This window comes from Capra hircus, chromosome 12, assembly GCF_001704415.2.
Source record: "Capra hircus breed San Clemente chromosome 12, ASM170441v1, whole genome shotgun sequence".
NCBI classification, from domain to species: Eukaryota; Metazoa; Chordata; class Mammalia; order Artiodactyla; family Bovidae; genus Capra; species Capra hircus.
Window position 1 is genome coordinate 63,658,193 of NC_030819.1, and position 25,766 is coordinate 63,683,958.

At 42.6% G+C, this 25,766-nt stretch overlaps 1 protein-coding gene across 3 annotated transcripts in view; it reads right to left on the bottom strand.

The window, feature by feature from the left end:
- LHFP (lipoma HMGIC fusion partner) overlaps positions 1-25,766 on the bottom strand; it is a 235,289-nt gene that overhangs the window by 24,398 nt on the left and 185,125 nt on the right. For 2 of the 3 annotated variants that reach the window (XM_018056682.1, XM_018056683.1), the window contains exon 3: positions 1,920-2,018. In XM_018056682.1, coding sequence (XP_017912171.1) covers positions 1,920-2,018 — 99 coding nt within the window. Of the gene's footprint in view, positions 1-1,468; positions 2,019-25,766 lie in introns of those variants that run through there. The other variant, XM_018056681.1, reaches the window with a different exon arrangement.

Sequence of the window (25,766 nt, forward strand, 5' to 3'; positions counted from 1 at the left end):
GTTTTCAATCACTTGGATTGTAGTAATACTGCTGTAAGACCAATTCCATTGAGATTTTTCTTCTTAGAAAAAATTAATGTGAAAAGCAGAGGTTGTTTGAGTTAGTGACTCACTATGTGCTCATTGTCCAAAAAAATCTGTCAATCCATATATTAGGGAAAAATAAGTTGGCTATCATTTGGCAATAAGTGTTTTATGGACTCATAATTGTCAATCTAGTTATCACCAATTCTAGAAAAACATCCTAAGAAAATAATTCAGTCAAGAGAAGACTTTTCTTCATTAAACTACTTCTTCCAAGATGTTTCAAACTAACAGAAACTGAAACAGACAAAATATCCACCTAGAAAGAAGTCAACAAGTGGTTAAGTAACTGTAGGTTTCTCAATCAAGTATTTGCTAACCATCACAAGTTACAATGGTGCAAATCATGTTGTATTATGGACAACATTTTTATAAGTTGCTATAACCAACCTACATAGCATATTAAAAAGCAGAGATGTTACTTTGCCAACAAAGGTCCCTCTAGTCAAGGCTATGGTTTTTCCAGTGGTCACGTGTGGATGTGAGAGTTGGACTATAAAGAAAGCTGAGCGCCGAAGAATTGATGCTTTTGAACTGTGGCGTTGGAGAAGACTCTTGAGAGTCCTTTGGACTGCAAGGAGATCCAATCAGTCCATTCTAAAGGAGATCAGTCCTGGGTGTTCATTGGTAGGACTGATGCTGAAGCTGAAACTCCAATACTTTGGCCACCTCATGCGAAGATCTGACTCATTGGAAAAGACCCTGATGCTAGGAGGGATTCGGGGCAGGAGGAGAAGGGGAAGACAGAGGATGAGATGGCTGGATGGCATCACCGACTTGATGGACATGAGTTTGAGTGAACTCTGGGAGTTGGTGATGGACAAGGAGGCCTGGCATGATGCGATTCATGGGGTCGCAAAGAGTTGGACACGACTGAGCGACTGAACTGAACTGAACTGAATTAAGTAGAATGTCTCTACAATGAGACGTACCTGAAATGTTCTGATCAGCACACAGAAAAGTTCATGAGTCCTTCAGCGAGGTGTGAATGGGGACCTACTTAACCAGACCTCTCCCTGCTCCTTGGCTCTCTATGGTCCCTGGGTGGGCTTTCCTTACCCCCTCCCCCTCCCCCTCCCTGTGCTGTGCTTAACTTGACTCCTTGCCTGCATCATGCTTCTGTCCACCACCAGATAATCCACAGGCATCACTTTGTTCAAGACTCAGCTCCCTTCCCATCTCTTTCACATTATATTTACCCTGGAGTGAAATTGCTTTATTTGATTCCTCAGCCCTGACTGTCATTTTCTTGATAACAGTGTTTGTTTTGTCTTCTCAGACAGTGAATTCCACAGGCAGAGTTATTTTTAGTGCATGCAATGACTCATAAATATGTGATTTTGAATAAATTAATCAATGAATACAAACTCAGCAGAGCATGGACCATTCCTTTTCTTTGTATCTACAGGTCTTCACATAGTGCAGACCTTCCCATGGTACATTATAAGTAACTGTGAGTCGCTCAGTCATGTCTAACTCTTTGCGACCCCATGGACTGTAGCCTTCCAGGCTGCTCTGTCCATGGGATTCTCCAGGCAAGAATACTGGAGTGGGTTGCCATTCCCTTCTTCAGGGGGTCTTTCTGACTCAGAAATCACACCTGGGTCTCCTGCATTGCAGCCAGATTCTTTACCGTCTAAGCCACCAGGGAAGCCCACATGATAAACAGCTCTTCACCTGGAGGAATGAACGTATGTGTATTGCGTTATACACATGTTTGCTGGCTCCAATCCTGGGATGTGTTTTTCTTTCCCGTCCCTTTTCCATCTTTTGTTTCTGTGGAAGATCAGAGACATTCTCTTCTAAGAGGAGTACTACCCATGAAGAGAACTTACCCAGATCGAACTGGCCAGAAATGTAGCCACAAGTCTGCCGGACTTCCTCGCTATCCCAGCCCAGAGGGTAGAGGGCGCAGCCAGCACCGATCAACAAGCCTGCAAAGACAAAAAATGAGAAGGCTTTAGCAATGTCCTTCTGGAGCCCAAGATAAAGGTACCAGGGACAAAAGATCAATATCAGCAATATGACAAAGGAACATAGGGTCTGCTTTTGTGAAAGCACCAACCAAGCTCCCTTTAGCAATCTAAGGTCAATTTAACCCCAAGAACAACTTCAAGTCTGCTTAAAAGGAGAGGGAAGAAAAAGAACAACCCTGATAGACAGCTCAGTCTGCTTCCAACTCTGCCTTTTAAAGCATTAAAAGCCTCGCAAATCCTGTTTAGGAACTACAATCCAGAAGCGCTTTTTAACCACTCTTGTAAAAAGCCAGACCAATTCCACCATCAATCCATGTAAACAAGTAATTCGAGTGCCAGCAAAAGACCTCATCGGTTATGCTTCATCATTCATCAGATCTTTTCTTCCAATTTAAGAATCAAAACAGAATGTTTCAGCATCATCAATTTTTACCCAGGGCAGAGAGGATATAAAGATTTTCACGCACCACTTAGGCACATTGATTGAACTCGTGAACTGGGCCACGGCTCTCGTGTTCTTTTGAGAAGGTGAGAATCATCAAGTGTTCACGTGTCCTGGAAATACTTAAGAAGACGGCCGCTGATTGGGATCTCAGTGCTTCTTGCAGCAGGTTTGCTAATTCAACTGAGGCAAGTGATGGATTTATTTTCATATAAGTCAGGTTATCATGGCAGCTTACTCTGAGCCAGTCTTTAGCGACTCATTCAGAGTCACTGATTAGTGAGTCTTTGGTGTTGCATCAAAGCCTAATACGGTCTTACAAGAAAATGAATGAGACTGAGTGAAAGAAAGTGAAAGTGAAGTTGCTCAGTCGTGTCTGAGTCTTTGCAACTATGGACTGTGGCCTACCAGGCTCCCCAGTCCATGGGATTTTCCAGGCAAGAATACTGGAGTGGGTTGCCATTTCCTTCTCCAGGAGACCTTCCCGACCCAGGGATTGAAACCAGGTCTCCCGCATTGTAGGCAGACGCGTTACAGTCTGAGCTACCAGGGAAGCACTGACCAATTGAAACAGAGGGCTGATCTGAAAGTATCATTTTGTTATGTCAGTCAACAGGTATAAACATCACTCGTGGGACTTCCTTGGTGGTCCAGTGGTTAAGAATCTGCCTTGTAACGCAGGGGAGGCGGGTTTGATCCCTGGTTGGGGAACTAAAATCTCATAGGACATGGAGAAATGAAGCTTGTGCACTGCAACTAGAGAGTCTGTGTGCCACAATGAACATCCCCCCATACTACAACTAAGACCTAATGCGGCCAAATAAATAAACATCATCTGTACACACAGTCTGACTGTCTGCAGGACTGTGGGTAAAAAGACACTAAATGAGGGAAGCTCCTAAATAAGAAAACAGTTAATGTGCTAATGCATAGCCAGAATGCCGGGGTCCCCCAGGGCATCTCAAGGAACCTTCAGTATTTGTGGATTGAGTCTCTTCCTGTCCCCCTTCTGCTTCTCCTCTACCCTTGGTAGGTGACTTGCGTAGTTGTAACCAGGCAAACCATCTGTTTCCTCACAGACATCTAAGGAGGAGCTACTTTCTACCCACCTCCCCCAAACTCCATGCCAAACTCTCTGGAGAGATACCCCCCAGAAACGTATACACATTTCCCACCTTGCTGGCCCTCCTTCTGGCCTGGCCCTTGGACCACAGTCAGACGAGCATCTAATAGAAGGGCCGTGATCCTAGCAAATGCCTGCAAAGAATCACTGTAGCTGCAAATCACACACTCCAGGACCTGTATGCAACGGTATAGATATGAATGATGCTGAGGCCGAAGAATAATTCAGCAAGCAATAATACAAGGTTTACTGACTCAGCAAATGCCTCAGTGGCCGGTTTCCTTAGGCTTTTTGCCTTAGGATAAATTTTACTGTATTCTGTAGACAACTCTAAGCTAGCGTTATCTGCCATCAGGTAAACAGAGAATTAATGAGGAGGCCAAAGTTTGTGTACACTGAATTCCCTGAGTGTTGAATAAATAATGTGGCATCATTTCCATGAGAGTCAGTTCTTAATAAGTACTGTCACTTTCTGAAATCTGGGTGAGTAATTTTTAAATGATGACATACGCAAAAATGCAGTTGGATAGAAAATGTTCAAGAGTAAGAAAAGCAAAGAACAATAACATTTAAATGATGAGTATTCCCTTAATCTGATAGGCAAACAAATAAACAGTCTCATTTGCTAATGTTCTTTCAGTATGGCAGAAAAATATCGGTCAGGTGTTCATGAAACAAGCCGTTTCCATACAATATAACGATCCCTTAATTTGGGAGACTAAATCGAGGGAAGCTTTCTTAGTGCCTATGTATGGAAGGACTATCATTCCCCAAATAGGACAACACATGGCAGTCAGAATTCTTTTGTAGAATATTGGGCTGTCTTTGTAAAACTACAAAATGTAGATTCAACCATACAAATTAGAAACAATTTTGTACATAAGAAATCTGTTAGGTGTAAGAATTTTTTAAAAATAAAATACCATGAGCATATGCTCACATTAAAAAATGATTCTGTGGAGGGTAACTAGCTTATCTGGATTTTACTCTTAATATTTATGGAGTCTTTGTTTTGTTATCTGCTAATGTGTGCTGACAGAAAAGATACTGCAGAGTCTGAAGATTTGGGAAACATTTCTGGGGAAAAAAGTGCAAGCTGCAAACTCACTAGGCTAAGCAGTCGTTGCAATGACTAGGTTCTGTAGGGGGATATCTGGCCTCCAGACACCTCGCTACCATTGTCCATTAAGGCAGAAGCAAGTCTCAGACCAAATTCAGCGAACTCTACAACGGTTGTTTATTAGCAGGCTGGGACAAAGAACAATCAGATGACCAATTCTCTAAATGCAGTGAAACCCTCCCTCCAATTCCATCAGAGAATCACTCTAACAAGTACCTTCAACACATAGTAAATACAACAAATATTCAGATAGCAGGATCAGGGACATCTTTCGTCAAATCAGACAGTATCTTCCACTAAATGGAATGGGAGAGGGCACTGGGGTCAAGAGTGCTAGACCTGTACTGCCCCATCCTGTAGCCATGAGCTACTTGTAGCTAGTTAAGTTTAAATTTAAGTTAATTAAAATTAAATAAAAGTTGGACTTCCCTGATGGTCCAGTGGGTAAGGATCTGCCTGCCAGTACAGGGGACACAGCTTCCATCCCTGGTCCAGGAAGATTCCACACGCCAGGGGGCGGCGGGCAACTAAGCCCGCAGCTACTGAGTCCACGTGCCGAAACCACTGAAGCCTGCATGTCCTAAAGCCGTGCTCTGAAACAAGAGAAGCCGTTGCAGTGAGAAGCCCATTCAACACGACTAGAGAGTAGCCCCCACTCGTTAGCTAGACAAAAGCCCACGCAGCAAGAAATATCCAGCACAGCCAAAGTAAATAAATAAATTTTAAAATAAAAAAAATTAAATTAAATAAAAATAAAATTCTTCAATTGCCCTAGTCACTTGGTGCGAGTGGCTTCCATATTGGACAGTGTAAAATACAGACCATTTTCATAATCACAGATTTATTTTGAGCTGAAAACAATAAGTGCCTAAACAGATACAGACAGAGGGCCTTTTTAGGAGCAGAGATATCACCAGCGATACCTGCTAGTAATATAGGCAGGTGTGGTGGGGAAACTCTAGACAGGGCCTAAAGATCAGTGTCTGCTCTATGTCCCACTGTTTCTGCCTGGCCCAGTAAACATTTACCAAACCTTTGCTTTTCCATCTCCATGTCAATCGCCTTCCTCCCCTCTGAAGACCCAAATGACTAACCCCCAGTGTTCTCTTTGTCTTAGCTGAGAATGATATTTAAAATGAGTGATGCTTTTGCCATTTCAGGGAATTACTCATTTTTTCCCGAGTCCCTCTCATGTATACATGTTGTTAAACGTTTGTTTTTCTTCTCTTAATCTGTCTCATGTCAAGCCAATTTAATTCTTAGACCAGCCAAAAGTATCTAGAAGGGTAAAGGAAAATTCCTTCCTCTCCATCACTGGGCTGGCCAGATTCTTACACTCTGTGCCTGATAATGCTTGTGAATAAGCAAAATCATCTTTACTTTTTAAGATTCTCCTTTTTTAGGTGGGGCTAGAAGCCAGGAAACTACATTTCAAAAACTCACCTGCAGACTTCCCTGGTGATCTAGTGGTAAAGAATCCACTTGTCAATGCAGGAGACACAGGATCAATTTTTGATCCAGGAAGATTCCACAGAGCATGGAGCAACTAAGCCTGGATGGCACAACTACTAAGCCTGAGCTCTAGGGCCTGTGCTCTGCAACAAGAAAAGTCGCCGCAATGAGGTGGTCATGCACCGCAACAAAGAATAGCCCCTGCTCACTGCAGTAGAGAAAGTCCACACAGCAAAGAAGACCCAGCGCAACCAACCAATGAACCAACCAACCAAACAAATCAAAAAACTGTCCTGCTAGCAGAAGCTCTGGCTTATAGTCAGTGAGAAGGTAAAAGGGAGAGATAAACCACGTTTCCCATTGGCAGCTGCAGCCAGGAACATGCCTTTCTGCTGTCTATATGTGAGATATGGGGACTGGCTTCCTGGCATTCCTCTCAACCTCACTCACTAATGGCAGATCATAAGCTGCCCTGATGTTTGATCCATGCACTTCCTCAACTCCTGAATTCTACAAAGGAGCTTCTCTGACCTTCATTTCCCCAGATCTAACAGGTCTGTGAAACTTCAAATCCCTGGGTTACATCCACTCCTGCCTGAAACACCTAGAGTGGTTTCTTTCACTGGCCATTCCCCGGCTGGTATTGATACATACCCTACTTGCGGAGTTTTCATTCCAATCCCAAAGAATGCTCAAACTACCACACAATTGCACTCATCTCACATGCTAGTAAAGTAATGCTCAAAATTCTCCAAGCCAGGCTTCAGCAATACGTGAACCGTGAACTCCCTGATGTTCAAGCTGGTTTTAGAAAACGCAGAGGAACCAGAGATCAAATTGCCAACATCCGCTGGATCATGGAAAAAGCAAGAGAGTTCCAAAAAAACATCTATTTCTGCTTTATTGGCTATGCCAAAGCCTTTGACTGATCACAATAAATGGTGGAAAATTCTGAGTGAGAGGGGAATACCAGACCACCTAACCTGCCTCTTGAGAAATCTGTATGCAGGTCAGGAAGCAACAGTTAGAACTGGATATGGAACAACAGACTGGTTCCAAATAGGAAAAGGAGTATGTCAAGGCTGTATATTGTCACCCTGCTTATTTAACTTCTATGCAGAGTACATCATGAGAAATGCTGGACTGGAAGAAACACAAGCTGGAATCAAGATTGCCGGGAGAAATATCAATAACCTCAGATATGCAGATGACACCACCCTTATGGAAGAAAGTGAAGAGGAACTAAAAAGCCTCTTGATGAAAGTGAAAGAGGAGAGCGGAAAAGTTGGCTTAAAGCTCAACATTCAGAAAACGAAGATCATGGCATCCGGTCCCATCACTTCATGGGAAATAGATGAGGAAACAGTGGAAACAGTGTCAGACTTTATTTCTTTGAGCTCCAAAATCACTGCAGATGGTGACTGCAGCCATGAAATTAAAAGACGCTTACTCCTTGGAAGAAAAGTTATGAGCAACCTAGATAGCATATTCAAAAGCAGAGACATTACTTTGCCGACTAAGGTCTGTCTAGTCAAGGCTATGGTTTTTCCAGTGGTCATGTATGGATGTGAGAGTTGGACTGTGAAGAAGGCTGAGCACTGAAGAATTGATGCTTTTGAAGTGTGGTGTTGGAGAAGACTCTTGAGAGTCCCTTGGACTGCAAGGAGATCCAACCAGTCTATTCGGAAGGAGATCAGTCCTGGGATTTCTTTGGAAGGAATGATGCGAAAGCTGAAACTCCAGTACTTTGGCCACTTCATGTGAAGAGTTGACTCACTGGAAAAGACTCTGATGCTGGGAGGGATTGAGGGCAGGAGGAGAAGGGGACGACCAAGGATGAGATGGCTGGATGGCATCACTGACTCGATGGACGCAAGTCTGAGTGAACTCCGGGAGTTGGTGATGGACAGGGAGGCCTGGTGTGCTGCCATTCATGGAATCGCAAAGAGTTGGACACGACTGAGTGACTGAACTGAACTGAACTGAACTACTGTGGGGACTTCCCTGGTGGCTCAGACAGTAATGCACCTGACTACAATATGGGATATCCAGGTTCAATCCCTGGGTCAGGAAGATCCTCTGGAGAAGGAATGGCAACCCACTCCAGTACTCTTGCCTGGAAAATCCCATGGACGGAGGAGCACGGTAGGCTACCGTCCATAGGGTTGCAAAGAGTCAGACACGACTGAACGACTTCACTTTCACTTTTCACTTTCTACTTGTGGGAGTGCAGAGGGGCTCATATGTACTTTCTATCTGTCCATTACTTAAACATCATCCTTTTTCTCAATTAAGCATGATCTCTGATACAACCTATGCTAATTATTAACACTTGGGGTAAGTATGGTGTGTGCACACTCAGTTGTGTCCAACTACTTGCAACCCCATGGACTATAGCCTGCCAGGCTCCTCTGTTTATGGAATTTCCCAGGCAAGAATACTTGAGTGGGTTGTCATTTCCTTGAGGTAAGTACAGTGATATTAAAAGGCTTTGTATTAATTACCTCTGTGGTGTGGTCTCTCTTAGGGAACTTCTGCTAATGAACTTCTTGAGTGTGGATTCCCGAAGAGGACACTTTAAATGTTAACTAAGGGCCCTTACATTGGAGTCAACTAGAATTTATCATCTATACTGAAGTATTGACGTGGTAAAGTTGGAAACAATTACATAAAAGAACATCTTTTTTATGGAAGAAATCTGTCATTGTTCAGTTTTTAGCAATGTTAAATCTTAGACCATGTTGTGGATATCAACATTTGCTAGAAACATAGTTTGAAAATTCTTGAACTAGATACTACTTAGATATGATACTGTATGCTGAAATGAGGCCCAGAAAAAATTCTGGAATGTAAAGTGGTTGCCCGAATGAAATTTTAGTGATCTAATGAGTTTTTATAGCTCTGGCTGACTAATTTGCTCCTGGGGAGTAAATGGTTCAATTAAAATCTCTGGCTCACAAACTTTTATATTATTTACATGGATTTTCTTTATTAGATTTATAAACCTTGTGGTTAACTCATGGGGTTTAATTATGTGGTATTTCAACCGAATTCTTGTTTCACTGCCATGAAAGAAAAAAAGTCACACTTTTTGAAAAACCTGTGTAAGGAGGAGTGGAAGTGAGGAAAGATGCTGTGAACTGAGGCATCAACCTGAGGAAGGTGGTAACAGAGGCGGGTGGGTGGAAGAGGTGTGAGGTCATTTGCCGCTATAGGCTCATTTGCAATTAAAGAAGAAATCTATTTTTGCAGTCCTAAAGACTGCAACTTTTAAGGGGTCATGAGTCAATCACAAATTAGTGTAAGTTAGTTCAAACTTTTAGATTTCACCAGCACCTAGCTGGAATTAGACATCAGGACAGCATAGACCTTGACAAAATTCATTCTGTAGGTGGTCCTGGGAATTCAGAGAGACACTGCTTCCTAAAAAGGAAAAAAAAAATCCAAACAAATGACTCAATAGTTCTTAAATTAAAAAAACACACAGACACATTTGAATCATGCATTAACTATTAGGCCATTTTAACTCGAGTACCCATAAAGAAGGCTGAGCTCCAAAGAATTGATGCTTTCAAACTGTGGTGTTGGAGAAGACTCTTGAGAGTCCCTTGGACAACAAGGATATCAAACCAGTCAATCCTAAAGGAAATTAACCCTGATTATTCATTGGAAGGACTGATGCTGAAGCTGAAGCTCCAATACTTTGGCAACCTGATGGGAAGAGCCGACTCATTGGAAAAGACCCTGACGCTGGGAAAGACGGAAGGCAGGAGGAGAGGGGGCAACAGAGGATGAGATGGTTAGATAGCATCACTGTCTCAATGGACATGAATTTGAGCAAACTCCAAGACATAGTGAAGGACAAGGAAGCCTGGCAGGCTGCATGCAATTCATGGGGTCACAAAGGGTTGGACATGACTTAGTAACTGAACAACAACCCTAGGGTTCTGGCCTCACTCTGTTCAAGATAATTAAAATATATGAAGACCCAAGTCAGCACAGAGACCTCTAAGGAGAGGCCAGTATTAATGGAGAAGGGAGAGTCCAGGAAAATGCAGAAAGGTGGATGCTGGGAGCTGTGCTGTGATGCTGTACGATCCAAGGGGTCTGCCCTTGGCCCCAGATGGGTTCCTCGGTCTAAATCTTAGGATACACTCTGCCTGTAAACCACCTTGGGGAGAAGGTCCTAGCGGAAACGGTATTCATTTTCACACCATGCTGGAGATGCCTGTCATGATACTAATTATTTTTTAGAATCTGAGTAGGGAGTCTGAAGCTCCTGAAGAGTTCTTCGGTGAAAGTGAAAACCCCAGGCTGGGAATTTTCCCTTCTGCAAACCCTTTTCTATTCAAAGTCAATACTTCACACTTAGCCAACGGAATATTAACATAACAATTCAGCTCCTGCCAAGAAGGCAAAACAAACCCCTCCAGTCAGCCAATGCCAATTACTCTCCACAGGTGGTACGAATAGAGTCTTCGTGTTCAACGCATAAAGTCTTATTTTTTTTCCAGGCCACTCTTGAAAGTTTTTCTGTGATCTCACTTTTTTTCCATGACTATTTGCTCCATTCTTTTTCATGGTTTATTATTTTGTTTTTAAACAGCCTGACTTTTTCCACCTATTGCCCCTGCAGTGGTCACCCAAGTCCTTCCCATCAATTCATCTTTTATGTTTTTTAGATACGTTTATTCGTCCTCCAGGTCCTTTTTCTTCCTTTCTGTGGCAAGCACCGAGGGAAATTGTTTTCTCTACTTTTCTCATGAAAGCTGCACAGTCTTGTAGCCTGTTATCTAGACTTTTCTTTGGAAAGGGTTGGCACTTTCCATCTCTAAGTCTTCATGTGCTTTTTATGTCCACCATATTCGTCCATTTTCTGTCCTTGATAACCAGCCCTTTACACAATGTAACAACAAAATAAATCCAGTAGTGGGGAGAGAATGAGGGCAAAGGTCAGTATTATAACTCTTTGGACTCTGAATGCACAATGAGGAGAAAACTACTGAAGTATTCTAGAAGAAATAGACTCAGTTAGGTTTTTGCAAGCCATTTTGTTGTTATTGCTGTTCAGTTGCTAAGTTATGTCCGACTCTTTCGTGTCTCCGTGGACTGTAGCCTGCCAGGCTCCTCTGTCCATGGGATTTCCTAGGCAAGAATACTGGAGTGGGTTCTTCTTCAGGGGATCTTTCTGACCCAAGGATCAAACCTGTGTCTTCTGCGTTGCAGGCAGATTCTTACTGCTAAGCCAGGGAAGCCCATGTAATAGTTGTCTAATAGATAATAGCCTTTAGTTAGCAGAAGAGGAAATTGAAACTTGGAGAAGTAGGTTTCTTCTCATCTACCAGTAAATGTTGGTAGGTGTATTTCCTGGTAGATTCGGGGACTTACTTTCAGGCCAATCTGAGCCAGTTCTCCTGACCTCTGCCTTCTATTGATGCCCAAATCCCGAAGTGTTCATGGTCCCAACTCTGACCTCACCTCCCATACTCACATGTGTATTGAGGATTAGTTGACCTGACCTCCCATACTCACATGCGTATTGAGGAACCCTGTGTATAAATGGAGAAGTAGGGGTGCAGTGGCTCAGACTGTAAAGCGTCTGTCTACAGTGTGGGAGACCCGGGTTCGCTCCCTGGATTGGGAAGATCCCCCGGAGAAGGAAATGGCAATCCACTCCAGGACTATTGCCTGGAAAATCCCATGGACAGAGGAGCCTGGTAGGCTACAGCCCATGGGCTCGCAAAGAGTCAGACACGACTGAGCGACTTCACTTCACTTCACTTCACTTCAGGGATGGGGCGGAAGAGAGATTTCAAGTCACCATTTCTCTCTGATTGATTCTCTACAGGGAACAACTCTGCTGTTGCCTGTTACCAAAGAGAAGGAATGGGCTCCTGGGAACCCTACAGATGGATCCCCCCCACTTCCCTGAGTGCCAATGAGCGAGAACCAGGATGTGAGTTCCAGCACACCAAGAACTCCATCCATAAAGAGGACATCGAAACATAGAGATAAGAAATGGATTCTTCATCATCAGAGGTTTAGCCAAGAAAAGCACATCTCCTCCTAAGACTAAAGCATAATATAGAAACAAGACCACTTCTGTGCTATCAAAGATACTTTCACAATACAATACTTTCACAAAGATACAAATCACAATAAGACTATTTTTTTTCACTGAAAACACCCTGCAGAAGAGAACATACTTTAGATTCTCTTAAAGTATTTTCCAAAATGGCTCCTTGATTCTCATTTCATCTTCTTTTCCAGCTCATGGGGCAGAAAACACCAAAGACATACACAGTGAGGGGCACCAGAGTACCTGCTCTTTAGCTCAGGGTGAAAAATCAGAAGCTACTTTCAGCCACTAGTGACCTGTCATCTTTGCTTTTTCTAGAGTCCTAGGCAATCACTGGTAGAAAAATTAAAGTTGTTTCAAACAGTGCAACTTTGAGATTTTGTAATTTCTATGTGATTGTTTTCTGGTAAATTACATCTGATTGAAAGCAACATTTTTCTAACCCTCCTATTTAAGAGTTGGCTTCCCTGATGGCTCAGAGGTAAAGAATATGCCTGCAATGCAGGAGATGAGGGTTTGATCTCTGGGTTGGGAAGATCCCCTGGAAAAGCAAATGGCAACCCACGCCAGTATTCTTGCCTGGAGAATTTCATGGACAGAGGAGCCCCGAGGGTTACAGACCATGGGGTCGCAAAAAAGTCAGACACGACTTAGTAACTGAGCAACAACAAACAACCAGGGACTCACTTTCAGGCCAATCTGTAAAATGGGGATGCCTCCTTCTCAGGGTGAAATAGTGTATGTAAAGAGATGGGTACGATACTCCCAGTAAGTGATCAGTGACTGGTCTCTACTGCTAAGCTTTGAACTTTGCACTGATGTAGGGGAGGGTGGTGGACTCTGTTCGAGCCAGTGTGTGTTTTTACTTGTCTCAGAGAAGGTCCTCTTCTTAGATGGAACACAGAGAGGGTTCCAGTAAGGATATTCCTGGAACCGTAACTCGTGAACACTTGACCCAACAGTCATATCAGCCATGCAAACCTCAGTTAGCAAGAATGAAACAGCCACAAGGCTGATGGCCCTCAGTCAAAGGACCCACACACGACTATAAGGATAAAAACACTTTCATCTGTTCTGGTTCTATTTCTTTTTACTTCTAAAGGCACTGTGACCTTTCTGCTAGGCAGGCATATCCAGAACTGATGTCCCCCTTTGGTCGGGATGGAATCACAGACAAGAGTGGAGATCTGAGGGTCACCCAGGGGATAATGAGGGGCAGAGCTGGGATAAACTCGGGGTTCTAGATGCCTATTCTATGCTTTGGTTCACTGCCTTCTCTCTGAGGCTTCTAAGAACAGAGCTGGCCAGGCTCAGTGCTGCAGCGTCAGTTCTGAAGCAAAAGAAATTCTAATTTTCACTGACCCTAAGGTGTCCTGTGGGCTTCTCCCGTGGCTCAGATGGTGAAGAATCTGCCTGCAATGCAGGAGACTGCGGTTTGATCCCTGGGTCAGGAAGATCCCCTGGAGAAGGGAATGGCTACTCACTCCAGTATTCTTGCCTGGAGAATCCCATGGACAGAGGATCCTGGTGGGTTACAGTTCATGGGGTCGCAAAGAGTCGGACATGACTGAGCAATGAACACTTTCATATTTTTCAAAGGTGTCCTGTGTTAACAGCAGAGGGAAAATAAAGACACAGTCCCACATTTCCAGAGGGTGGCTGGGGACAAAGCTCAGCCTGACACGCATACAAAACAGCTGGAGGGCTTGTTCAAATGCAGATTCTAGCTCTGCAGGTTGGGGGCAGGGCTGAATCGCCTGCATTTTGAAGGGGTTCCCGGTGAGATGAGGGGCTGCTGAGTGTATCACACTTTGAGCAGCGAGGATCCAGGGGGAATAGTGCCGGCCTTGAGGTTGACCTCGTCAGGTCTGAATCCTGACACCACCTCACCGACGTGTGACCTTGAACAGCAAGCATGCTTTTGACTTCCCTAAGCCCAGATTTTCATCTATAAAACAGATGCAATGGTACCCACATCTTTAGTACTGTTATTAGAAATAAATAAAAGACTTAATAAAGATGCCTAGTTGGGGCTTGGCATGAGACAAGGGCTTGGTCATCAGTATTAATACTAATATTGTATCATGGGACTTGCAAATATTTCACCCTACTATACCTGCCGATTTTGGATTCTTCAGTAGCAGCTCCAGGTAACTGCCAGTTTAAACAAACCAAAAATTAGAAACTGCTTAAGGAAAGCCTTATTGCTTATTTACATCTTCTGAATCGATATATTTTCTGAAACTAAGATCACAGCTCTACAGTGAAGAATTATCACATTTCCTCTTTGTTCCCTCCAATATTCTGTTATGAAAAATTGCAAACTTACAGCAAAGTTGGAAGAACTGTATGGTGAACACCCGGATAACCACTGTCTAGGCTTTAGGATTCAGTTCAGTTCAGTCACTCAGTGGTTTTATGATTAACAGGTTTTTAAAATGTGCTCTATCACCTATCTTTTCCATTCCTCTGTTGATCCACCAAGCCATCTTTTCTAGGGGGGAAGGAGGGGATGAGGGAGATGTTTGTCACAGATTTCCAGCATCAGGACATATGAATGAATTTTTTTTCAATTATTTGTGCTCCGCCCTCTTTTTTCCCTTGGCCCAGTGGTCTGAACAGACTACAAGGTAAATACAAAGTTAGACCCAATGCCACAACTGAGACAACAGTGCATCCCTAAGGGATGACGATACTAAGGACCCATCAATTTGGAAGTAACTTATATACAAGTCAAGAGCAAGAAATACCTCTAAGCTTTCCACATTTCTCAAACAGGCACTCTATGACCTAAAATAGGATTGGCATGCTTCTGTTGTCTGACCCAGAAATACCAATAAGAATTTTTTAAGCCATTTCACCAAACCCAGAAAGACAACCTACAGATCTCCAGCCCAGTCCAGCCACGCAGCTCAAATTTCTGTGCAGACATGTTTTCTTTCAAGGATGACTGCTGTTTTGTACAAAATGCTGCTGCTCAGACACAGTTGTGTCTGACTCTTTGCAACCCCATGGGCTGTAGCCCAGCAAGCTCCTTTGTCCACAGGATTCTCCTGGCAAGAATACTTAAGTGGGTTGTCATTTTCTCCTCCAGGGGATCTTCCTGACTCAGGGACCAAACCCACGTCTCCTGCATTGGCAGGTGAATTCTTTATCACTAGCACCACCAAAATGAATCACTCCCAATAGTCTTTAAATAAGGAAAAAAAAAAAGTGAACAGAATCATCATCCTGCAACATGAAAGCTTTCCGGGAACAAGGCTCCAACAAGATTCTGTTAGAAAAGTCTGACCTAATCATGAAAACAAAAACCAAACAAACTAAAACACCCACGTGTAAATAAATGTAGCCTGCAACCATCAGCACATCCCACCCCTGCCCTGGAACCTGCAATGTCATGCAGGTTGCTGTTGACTAACTGTGGTTATGCTCACTCAGCCAGATATTCTAGAGGGGAACTGTTAGGAACAAAGGCTTTGGAGTCCAAGAGTCCTGTGTTTGAATACTGGGTCTGCTACTTACTAGATATTGATGGAACAAGTCTCCTGAATTTGAGCCCTAAGAGTTTCATCCAGAAAAGAGCCACAGCAGGTTCTCTTCACAGAGGTGCTGAGGGGATTAGAGAAAATGTCCCAGCAGAGTGCAGAGCATGTAGAAGTAGTTTTGCTCTTGTGAGATAATGAGGAAAGAGAAGGGAAAAGCAATAAACACTTCTTAAAATTTTATTTGTCCAAGAGTGGCTTATGAGAACAAAGTATACACCAGCACCATGATGCTCTGCTAATGCCACAGGTTTGCAGAACTTCTGTTGGGAGTGGAGAGCAGATGATACAACGTGTCTGGTCTCACGGGAACACATCATACCATATGGCATTCTAAGCCAGAATGCCGTCCCCAGCCACCTCCAAGCCTTCCCTGGACACACCTATAGATCTCTGCTTTGATTCCCGCTGAAGCACTGATTCCCAGTGTCCTTCCCCTCACCCATAGACAGTGTTGGCTGGAAAAGAGGCTCCTGCAGTACACCATCTCTGGCAAGAACCCGCAAAATTTGGGGGTTGTGTCCTGTTTGAATGAGACAACAGTGAAACCATCTGCCCCAGCTGTGTGTGGAGGATATGAGGAACTATGCTGTTTACTGCATTAATATACAATGAAGCTATGAGTCTGGGGCTCAGGGAAGTGGCTAGCTGAGTCAGGAACTAGAGTGTCATTAACAAAATTTCCTCGGAAGAATTAAGGGGCATGACTGTGGGCTGGGGAGAAGGGGATCAGAGAATGAATCTTTATTAAGGCTGCAAAAAGCATTGGGCTTCTCAGGTGGCGTTAGTGGTCAAGAACCCACCTACCAATGCAGAGACATTAGAGATGTGGGTTCGGTCCCCGGGTTGGGAAAAGCCCCTGAAGGAGGGCATGGCAACCCACTCCAGTATTCCAGCCTGGAGAATCCCATGGACAGAGGAGCTGGCGGGCTGCAGTCCACGGGGCCACAAAGAGTCAGACTCCACTGAGAGACAAAGCACAGCACAGCACAGCTACATGTGATGAAAAGAATGAGAGTGAAAGGCTTTCTACAGGTTGACACAGAGGAGGCCTACATGCAGTCCACTGCTGTGACCCATTTGAAGCCTCGACAAATCGAAATCGTTTTCAAAATTCTTATGAAAATGTGATAAGGAGGCTGTCAAATGAAAATCCTATGTTGTAACAAAGACAAGCCTATCATGCCTTGAGAGGCCACTTTTTTCTATAAGTTCTAGCTCTTCTGATAGCAGATATTCCGTACACCCAGTTTGCGAACCACCACCACAAAAAAGCCTGAGTTTGCCTGCAGTTTTGGCTTAAATCTAAGGCTATACAACTGATGTCGAAGCCACGGTGAAAATCGAATACGGCATGTTTCGCAAACATGCTACAAGGTTGTGGGGTGATTCAGAGCACAGCCTCGAAGTTTGATCATGTTCTCTTCTGACTTCGGGATCCTGAGTATCTTGCCTTTCTCTTGGACGTGTTTCCTCATCAGTAAAATAGGAATAAAATTCATTTCATAGAGCTGCTCTAAGGACTATTTTAAACACACACACACACGTATACATGTATGCATATGTATATGCACCGTATACACAAATCCTATATGTAATTATAGGTATAGCTTTATTATTATTTGAATATAATGTACACAAATTATATATGCATATATATGTATTTTTGACTAGAACATAAGACATTTGTAACATGTTTCAACTAACTTTCTTGCCTAGGATATATACTATTTCCACTAATATACTCATGAAGCATGTTTCTCACCACTGAAAAATTAGAGTATGAAGATACCATGTCACGGATGCTGTCAATGAGGTGGTACAAGAGGCCAATATACTTAAAACAGACAATTCTTGAAAGATATTCTTTTCCTTCATCCACCTTCTGGGACATCAGGAAAGAAACACCTCATCTATTTTCTTCAGGTCTTTTTAAAATACCATCAATTCCACTAAAAAACAGTAAAGCCATCTGGGATAGCTGAGAGACAACAATTTGGAAGCAATTTCTTCCGAGACAGCTATAATGATTTTCCTTTTCTGTTTTCTTTCCCTCTTGAAATGTCAAGGATAACCAAAACTTTTTACTTTTCCATCTGTGATTTAGTAATCAGTCCCAAACAAATTTTGAAAGCACTCGAAAATTTGTTTCCAATCAGTCTAATGCTGGCTTTAAATTTTTAATTCAATTTTTAAAGTACCGTATTTTGTCACTGATATTTAAAAATATAAAATATTTAAAAATGTACTTTGAAATGCGATCACAAAGACTTTCACAATGAGAAAAGAATACTCATGAGAAATAAGTAATTAAAATACTATCATAAGCAATCACAAAGAAATCACTGGGATCTTTTCAAGTAGGTTATCCTAAGAAACTTATTAAAATAAAGGGAAAAAAAAAAACACACCTCCAAATGGGTAAATGTTGCTTCTGCTATCAGAGCTAGCAGAAGACAGAGTCAGGAATTCTCATTCTCACCCTGTTGATCTAACTACCTGAAAATGAATTTTGCACAAGCCTTACAATTGAACACCAGATATATCCCCAAGGTCCAATGAGATATATTTAGAAATATATTTCTATTTAGTTGGTAAAGAAAACAATACTAATTGATCTATGCTTCATTAATTGAGCTGGTGGGCATTTGGGTCCGTGCAAAGCCTGGTGCTTACACAGTGGAAAAATTAAAAAACTGAAGAAGGTCCACTCATCCTAACATCTGAGAGAAAGTAACACAGAAATCATATTTCACGCTTGTACTTGTGTGATGCTAGCAGCAAAACCGACAGTCACCATAGAAATTTCTGGTAGGAGCAAGAAAAGGTGGTGTTTGATAACATGATGGGGCTTGATAAGTTAATAGATGCCAGGTGCAGAAAGGGGGCCTGGAGATGGACAGGTGCAAGGGCAGGTTTGAGGAAAATGCAACTAGACTGAGCTGGGAAGCAAAGAAATAGAGGAGGAGCCAAGCAGTTGAGATGGGGTCAATGACCCTTGAGGAGGTTGGTAATTCTGGGCCAAAGAAGTCAGTCTTTATTCAGCAAGCAAAGGGACCTTCATGTTTGTGATCTGGGTTTTCAAATGTAGGGCTGAAAAGGACCCTCAAAAAGATTTCATCTAGGTGCTTCTCAAAATCTGCCATTGAAATGTTCCTAAAAACTAAGAGGAGTGAATTTCAGACCTTGCAGAGTCAGAGGTCCTACCTGAATCAGTCCTCCTCTCAAATAGGCCGTCTTTATTTGAGTTGAGAAATGATGTGGGATTTTCCATTCTACTCCACAGATAGACTTATTTTTTTAAAAATATATATATAAATGGAGCCCATTTTTTTGACTCCAAAATGGAGTTGGAGTCAAATGGCTGCTCCCATGGAATATTTGGGGTTCATCCCATGTCTTTACCTATGTATAGCAAACCACTCTTTTTTTTTTAATGTTTTTATTGGCGAGTGGCTACTTTAACATTGTGTTAGTTTCAGGTAAACAGCAAAGTGATTCAGCTATTCATACACATGTATCTATTCTTTTTCCATTTAGACTGGTAAAGAATACTGAGCAGAATTCTCTGTGCTGTACAGCAGGTCCTTATTGACTACCTATTTTAAATATAGCAAGTGTCCATGTCAACCTCAGGGACTCCTTTCCTTTTTAGAGTATAGTAGGCAGAGCTCAGTTTTTGAAGAATGAACCTATGAATACAGGCTGCAGCTCAAAAAGATGGAGTGACAGTTAATAAAGGAATCAGAAATGAAATTATTAAAATCACAGTTAGTAAAGGAACCAGAAATGAAATCGTATCTCTTGACCCTTGGTCCAAAGCTTTTCCTGCAACATCACATTGTCACACAGAAAAGGAAGTAGCTAGGCTGAAGGGCACAGGGCATTAAAAAAGGTTCAGAGGTCACTTAGTGCTACCCAGTGAGTGAGACGGAGGCTTCCCCAGTTGGTCCCATGGACTTCTTCATGCCCCACCATGCCAGCCACCGCTCCCCAGGGCTGCAAACAGAACCATCTCCGCTGATGTGAAAGAGAAGGCTTAGACCAGTCTTCCTCCATGGGAACTACTCCCAACATCGAAATTCCTAGCTTATTTACAAAGGAAGCCTCTGATAAATGCCTCCCTTCCCAAGCGGAACTGAGCAGCTGTTCATCAAAGTCTGTCAAGCAAGATTTGCACCACCCAGGGCTTCATGGGAAGCACCAAAAGAAAAGATCGTAACATCATGTTTATCTCCCTCTCATCACTGGTTCTGGCAATAGCATTACAGTCAGGCAGGCTGAGTCAAAACAATTTTCTAAAAATATGGATCAGCTGAGACCACTGAAAACCTCCTTTTATGGAGTTAATGTTCAAGGAGTTTCCCCTCGGGCTGTTCTGTGTATTCTCTCCCAGAGCCTGTTCCCCCAGCAGCATTGAGCCTTCTCAAATATACAATTCTTTCTCCTTGTTAGGGGATCCCAGCCTCCAGAAGACTGACAGAAAGGAGAGAGTTCGATTCCAGAGGGTGAACTGAATACTGTGATATTGTGAAAAATGAAGTGAAAGTGTTAGTCGCTCAATTGTGTCTGACTCTTTGTGACCCCATGGACTGTAGCCCGCTAGGCTCCTCTGTCCATGGGATTTCCCAGGCAAAAGTACTGGAGTGGGTTGCCATTTTCTTCTCCAGGGGATCTTCCCAACTCAAGGATTGAACCCAGGTCTCCTGCATTGCAGGTGGACTCTTCACTGGCAGAGCCACCAGGGAAGATATGGCATTACATGGATGTTCAAATTTAGAGGGAAAGAAAATCAACTCCTCACCTCTATTAAGCTTTTTACTCAACTCTGTTTGAAGAGCTGCTGGTGACAAGCCTTAAGGGGACACGGGAGGACGTTTGCTATTAGTCTAGATCCCACTGCATTTCTATTAAAACCAACAGTTCTGGAGTGGGCAGCCATTCATTCCCTTCTCCAGGGGATCTTTCCAACCCAGGGATTGAACCCAGGTCTTGTGCACTGCAGGCAGATTCTTTACCATCTGAGCCACCAGGGAAGCCCAAAACCAACAAACAGAAAATGCAATTGCTTTCAATCATAGGCCCTTCCCAGAATGTATGCTTCTTAACGCTGTCTGCTATCAAGGAATGGGGTTTAAGCTGTCTGCTATCAAGGAATGGGGTTTAAGCTGTCTGCTATCAAGGAATGGGGTTTAAGCTGTCTGCTATCAAGGAATGGGGTTTGACTTGAGAAAGGAACCCAGTGCATCCCTGGTTGCACAGATTTCCATCTGTGCCCCTCGAAACCCTGGGGGGCTCTCCATGGTGTCTAAAGAGCATGTACCCAGTGGGAAGTGGCAATGAGACCTGCGGGGTGGGGTGGAGAGCAGGAAGGTCCGGGGCTCCACGGCTGCCTGGTCAAAAACATTCTCTTCTCTCACCTTAATTTTTTACCCTCTTAGGCAATACTTGGATAAAGGATAGTGTATTAAAAGGAAACAGTAAAACATTATTGTCTTAGTTTATCAACCAACTCCTGCTCCTCATGCCACCCACATCCCTTATGTCTCTTAAGAAAATTCATCCAAGAAGAGACAGACACATGATCTGATTTCTTCAAGCATAACTCGGAGTTCAAGAGGCAGCCTGCACTCAGATGCCACAGGTAACACCATAAATCTCTGCCTTACCACCAGGTCAGGGAACGAAGGTCGATCAGGGATCCTCATCTTTATAACGTGGAGGAAGCATAACTTACAGATGGGACACAGTTAACCATGCGTGCCTGACATGTGAGATGCAAGCTGCGTGGTCATAATTTATATTTAAATAGCTTCTTTCAACAAAGGGCTTAAAGAAATTTACAGACTTTTACTTAATTAATCTTTGCAAGCCATCCATGAAGAAGGTAAAGGAAGGTCGTATATTCCCCGTTCCTCTGGCATCTCAAGGTTTGGCCACTTTCCCTCCTCTTTATTCTTGTTTTCAGGACAGCTGAGCTTCCCTTCTCCCAAATGCAGATATTTATTTTGAAGCTGATTCTCCTATTTCCATGTAACTCTATTTCTAGGAGCTCCTGGTTAGAGAAAATTAGTGCTCCCCCTCTTCTGGGGGGTTGCTTTGAAAGGTCCCATCAACTTAGAAATTACCATTTATTTAAAGCTTTAACTCCTGAACTATCTTGAGGTCTGGGAGACTAAGTGTTCACAAACATGTGCATGTACATGCAGGGAGACAGAGAGAGAGAGACGCAATAGCCTTGCCAAGTGGCATTAAGATACCATAAAAAGTATTTTAGGGGTGGGGGCAGTATCTCAGCAGACACCTCATCATTACACACATCTTTCATAACTCTTTTGGTCTGTTTTCAGATTGAGCTCCACTGGAACTCTTCCCAGAGTTGCCATGGCTGGGAAATGTGGAGGAGAAATAATCAAGAGAATTAAAGAAGGAAGGATTTTAGTCTCAGACCCTATTCTACACAGGGCTGCTTTTTCTTTGCCCGTTTTCCTATTGATCTTCTGATTAAGCAGTGCATCTCCTGAGAATTTTCTTGGATGTTAAGCAAAGATCACAGATATATTTGTAAATTTCTTTGAGCTCTTTGGAAAAAGAAACTACTAAAAAGGAAAAAAAAAAAAGTGCCATGAAGCATCGGGTTCTCTTGGGACTTCCCTTGTGGTCCAGTGACGGGGGCTCCATGCTCCCAACACAGGGGTCACGGGTTTGATCCCTGGGTGGAAAACTGGATCCCACAGGCCAACAACAGTCAAATTAATAGACATAAATAAACATTAAAAACACATTGGGTTCGCTGGACCTGACCTGTGAGATTCTGCCTTTAATTTGCCATTGTGAGAAACATTAATATCCACATTCCTTGATGGTTAAGGTTAAGTGCTAAGGGTTAAGGTTCTTCCACATAGGGTAGAACACCAGTGAGCCATATGCCATTTCAATCTTTACTTCTCCGTATCTGAGATGACTCAATGAAGGGCTGCATTTAACCAGCCTGGAGTTTTTGCTGGTACCAGTTTGCCTTCTTGGATATTGTGGATTGATAGGATTCAGCCAAGCACCCCCAGCCTCTAATACAGCAGAGCACTTTTTACTATCATTTGACATGTACGCAGCCAACCTACAACTCGAAATCTTTCCTCAAACCAATAATTAGTACAAGAATTCAAGTTTTTAAAAGCCTATGGTTTGTCAGATACTATAAAAATTCCAACCCAGGGCTTTCAAACTTGCAGCAAAAGTGTTTGCAAGCCAAAAGAGCTTAACACTCAATCTGGTTTAATCTGCTGCTTATATTAAAATCTGTAATGAACCACACTTTTATAGTACTTGCCGCCATCTTGTTGAGAAACAGTACAGGATCACAGTCTAAAGTGGTCTTGAAATACTCATTTCTGCTCAAAATAATCTGAAGGATTCAGACGAAAACTAAGAGCAGCCTCTTTGAGCAGAAGGGCATTAATACAGAAGTTTCTAAGGCAGCACGAAAAGCACGTGCTGTGCTGTGCTCGGTCATTCAGTTGTGTCTGACTCTATGGAACCCCATAGACTGTCCTGCCAGGCTCCTCTGTCCATGGGATTCTCCAGGCAAGAATACTGGAGTGGGTTGCCATGCCCTTCTCCAGGGGATCTTCCTGACCCAGGGATCAAACCCAGGTCTCCCACATTGCAGGCAGATTCTTCATCAGCTGAGCTACCAGGGAAGCCCCGCACGAAAAACATACTAATTAGCATTTATTAAAAGAGGAAAGTGATGCTGGGAAGAAGACAACTGGAAGAGGGGAAGCAGAAGTTATTTTTAAACTATAATAAAAACATTTATGTAGGTATAACTTTTTTTAAGAATTTTTTTTTTGTTAATGCGGACCATTTTTAAAGTCTTTATTAAATTTGTTATAATATTGCTTCTGCTTTAGGTTTTGACGTTCTGGCCGCCAAGCCATGTGGGATTTTACCTCCCTGATCGGGAAGCAAACCTTCGCCCCCTGAACTGGAAAGTGAAGATACAACCACCGACCCCCAGGGAAGTCCCTACGTAGGTATATCTTAATTGCAAGTTTACGATAGCAAAGTTGAGAAAGCAAAGTAGGAATTGTTAACTTTTGTTTGTGGAAGCAGGAGAAGCATGGTGCCTGAAAAGGATAGTGTTCTATAAAGATCAAACTGCACAAAAGAACGAAATTCATCCAGAGGTCAAAATGCCATGGTATATACCTAATGCTGACTCTTGTATCTTGGGTGAGATGAATTCCATTGTTATCAGCATCCATAAGGGGTTGGAAAGGCTCTGGAGATCAGAGGACTCTGACTATCAGGGTTAAAAACACATAAAATATGATCCAGGAAAGCAAATCCAGTGTGAAGTAGAAATTAATAATTGTACATTTAAAAAGACGGATGGCGATAATGCATACTTTAGCGTGACTGCTTTTGCTTCACTTGATATTTTCTGTTAATGTTCACTTGTAAAAAAAAAAAAAACTGACCTGAGTTTAATCAAAATGTGAAGTAAATAGAGTTTCTCTTTAATACTAGCTACATTTCACATCTTCAGTAGCCAGGCCAGTGACTACTGCATTGGGCATCATAGATATAAAACATTTGCATCATTTGCAGACATTTCTGTTGGACAATGCTGCATTAGAGGAAATACTTTTTAGACCTTTCAGACTATTATTAGGATGGCTGACATTAGTATGATCATTCTGTTATCTTTCCAGCACCAAAATGCCAGTCAGCATCAATCATTGTATCTACTCTCCACTTTCTTGATTTCTTATGAGTATGTCTCAGTTTCACCTATTTTCAAGCTTAACCACCAATGAAACCAATGAGAAATATTATAGAAAAAAATCATTTAAACATAAATCAAGTCATCCTATAGTTAATATACAGAAAACAAATTTGTATTATTCCTTTATAGAGCTATTAATACATAGTATTAAATTCTGGTCTCACAACTACGTTGAGTATAACTGAAAGTATTCAAAGCAGACAAACTGAGCATTCTAAGTCCAACGATTATAGAGCCTCTCCCCAAGTCTTTCAAATGTGGGTAATTTTACATTTATTTGGACTTTGAGAAAAGTGCCCACAAGTGCCAAAGTCACTTGCATGAACCCTCTTACATAAAAATCACAGTGAAAGCGGAAACTAGAAACGAAGAAAACAAAGTACGGTTTGTTTCTCTTTCTCTGTTTCTCGCCTTTAAAATGAGAACATCGCTGTTTTCACTGAAGAGGAGAAATTCATCGGCCTTGTGAAGATACAGATTAGGGACACGTGCAGTCAGCGGGGGAAATGACCTCACCATCCCATGCTGTCAGGCTGAGTGAGGTTTGGAGACGGGGGTGCTCTCCATCTGTGCCTATTCCTTCCAGGCATCACTGTCACACTGGTGCTAAAGCAGAAAGACGAGCAGTTTGAACCTCTCTGAGCTTTTCAGAGAAACCACTAAGCCTTTTCCTTCTGATTGTTTAAAACTCAGGTTTCACAAAAGAAGCACATACTCTACTGTTTAATCATTTTCATCCTTTCCTGATTTGCCAATACTCTGCCCCCATAAGCCATCAGTCTGGCTTCTGTCACTTCTACATTGCTATGAACAATTAACCAACATGGCTCGTTTAGGGCGTGGAACTAAAAGACAAGTTTGAATTCCACAAGGCCAATTAGCTCTCTTCCAACAATACCCTTAACCCTACCATCTCAAAATTAGGGGCCATCAATCAGGAGAGCCACTTGGAAAATACAGAAGGATCTGGACATATGCTTTCAAAAAAATCAACCCAAATGAGAAGCTGAGTGGAAAATAGATTATTCAGATAATAGATTTCTTAGTAATACTATGGAGGCTTCTGCTATCCAACACGGTAGCCAGCCACCAGCCCTTGAGATGTGGCTGGCCCAAACTGAAATATGCTGGAAGTGTGAAAAGACACACCAATTTCA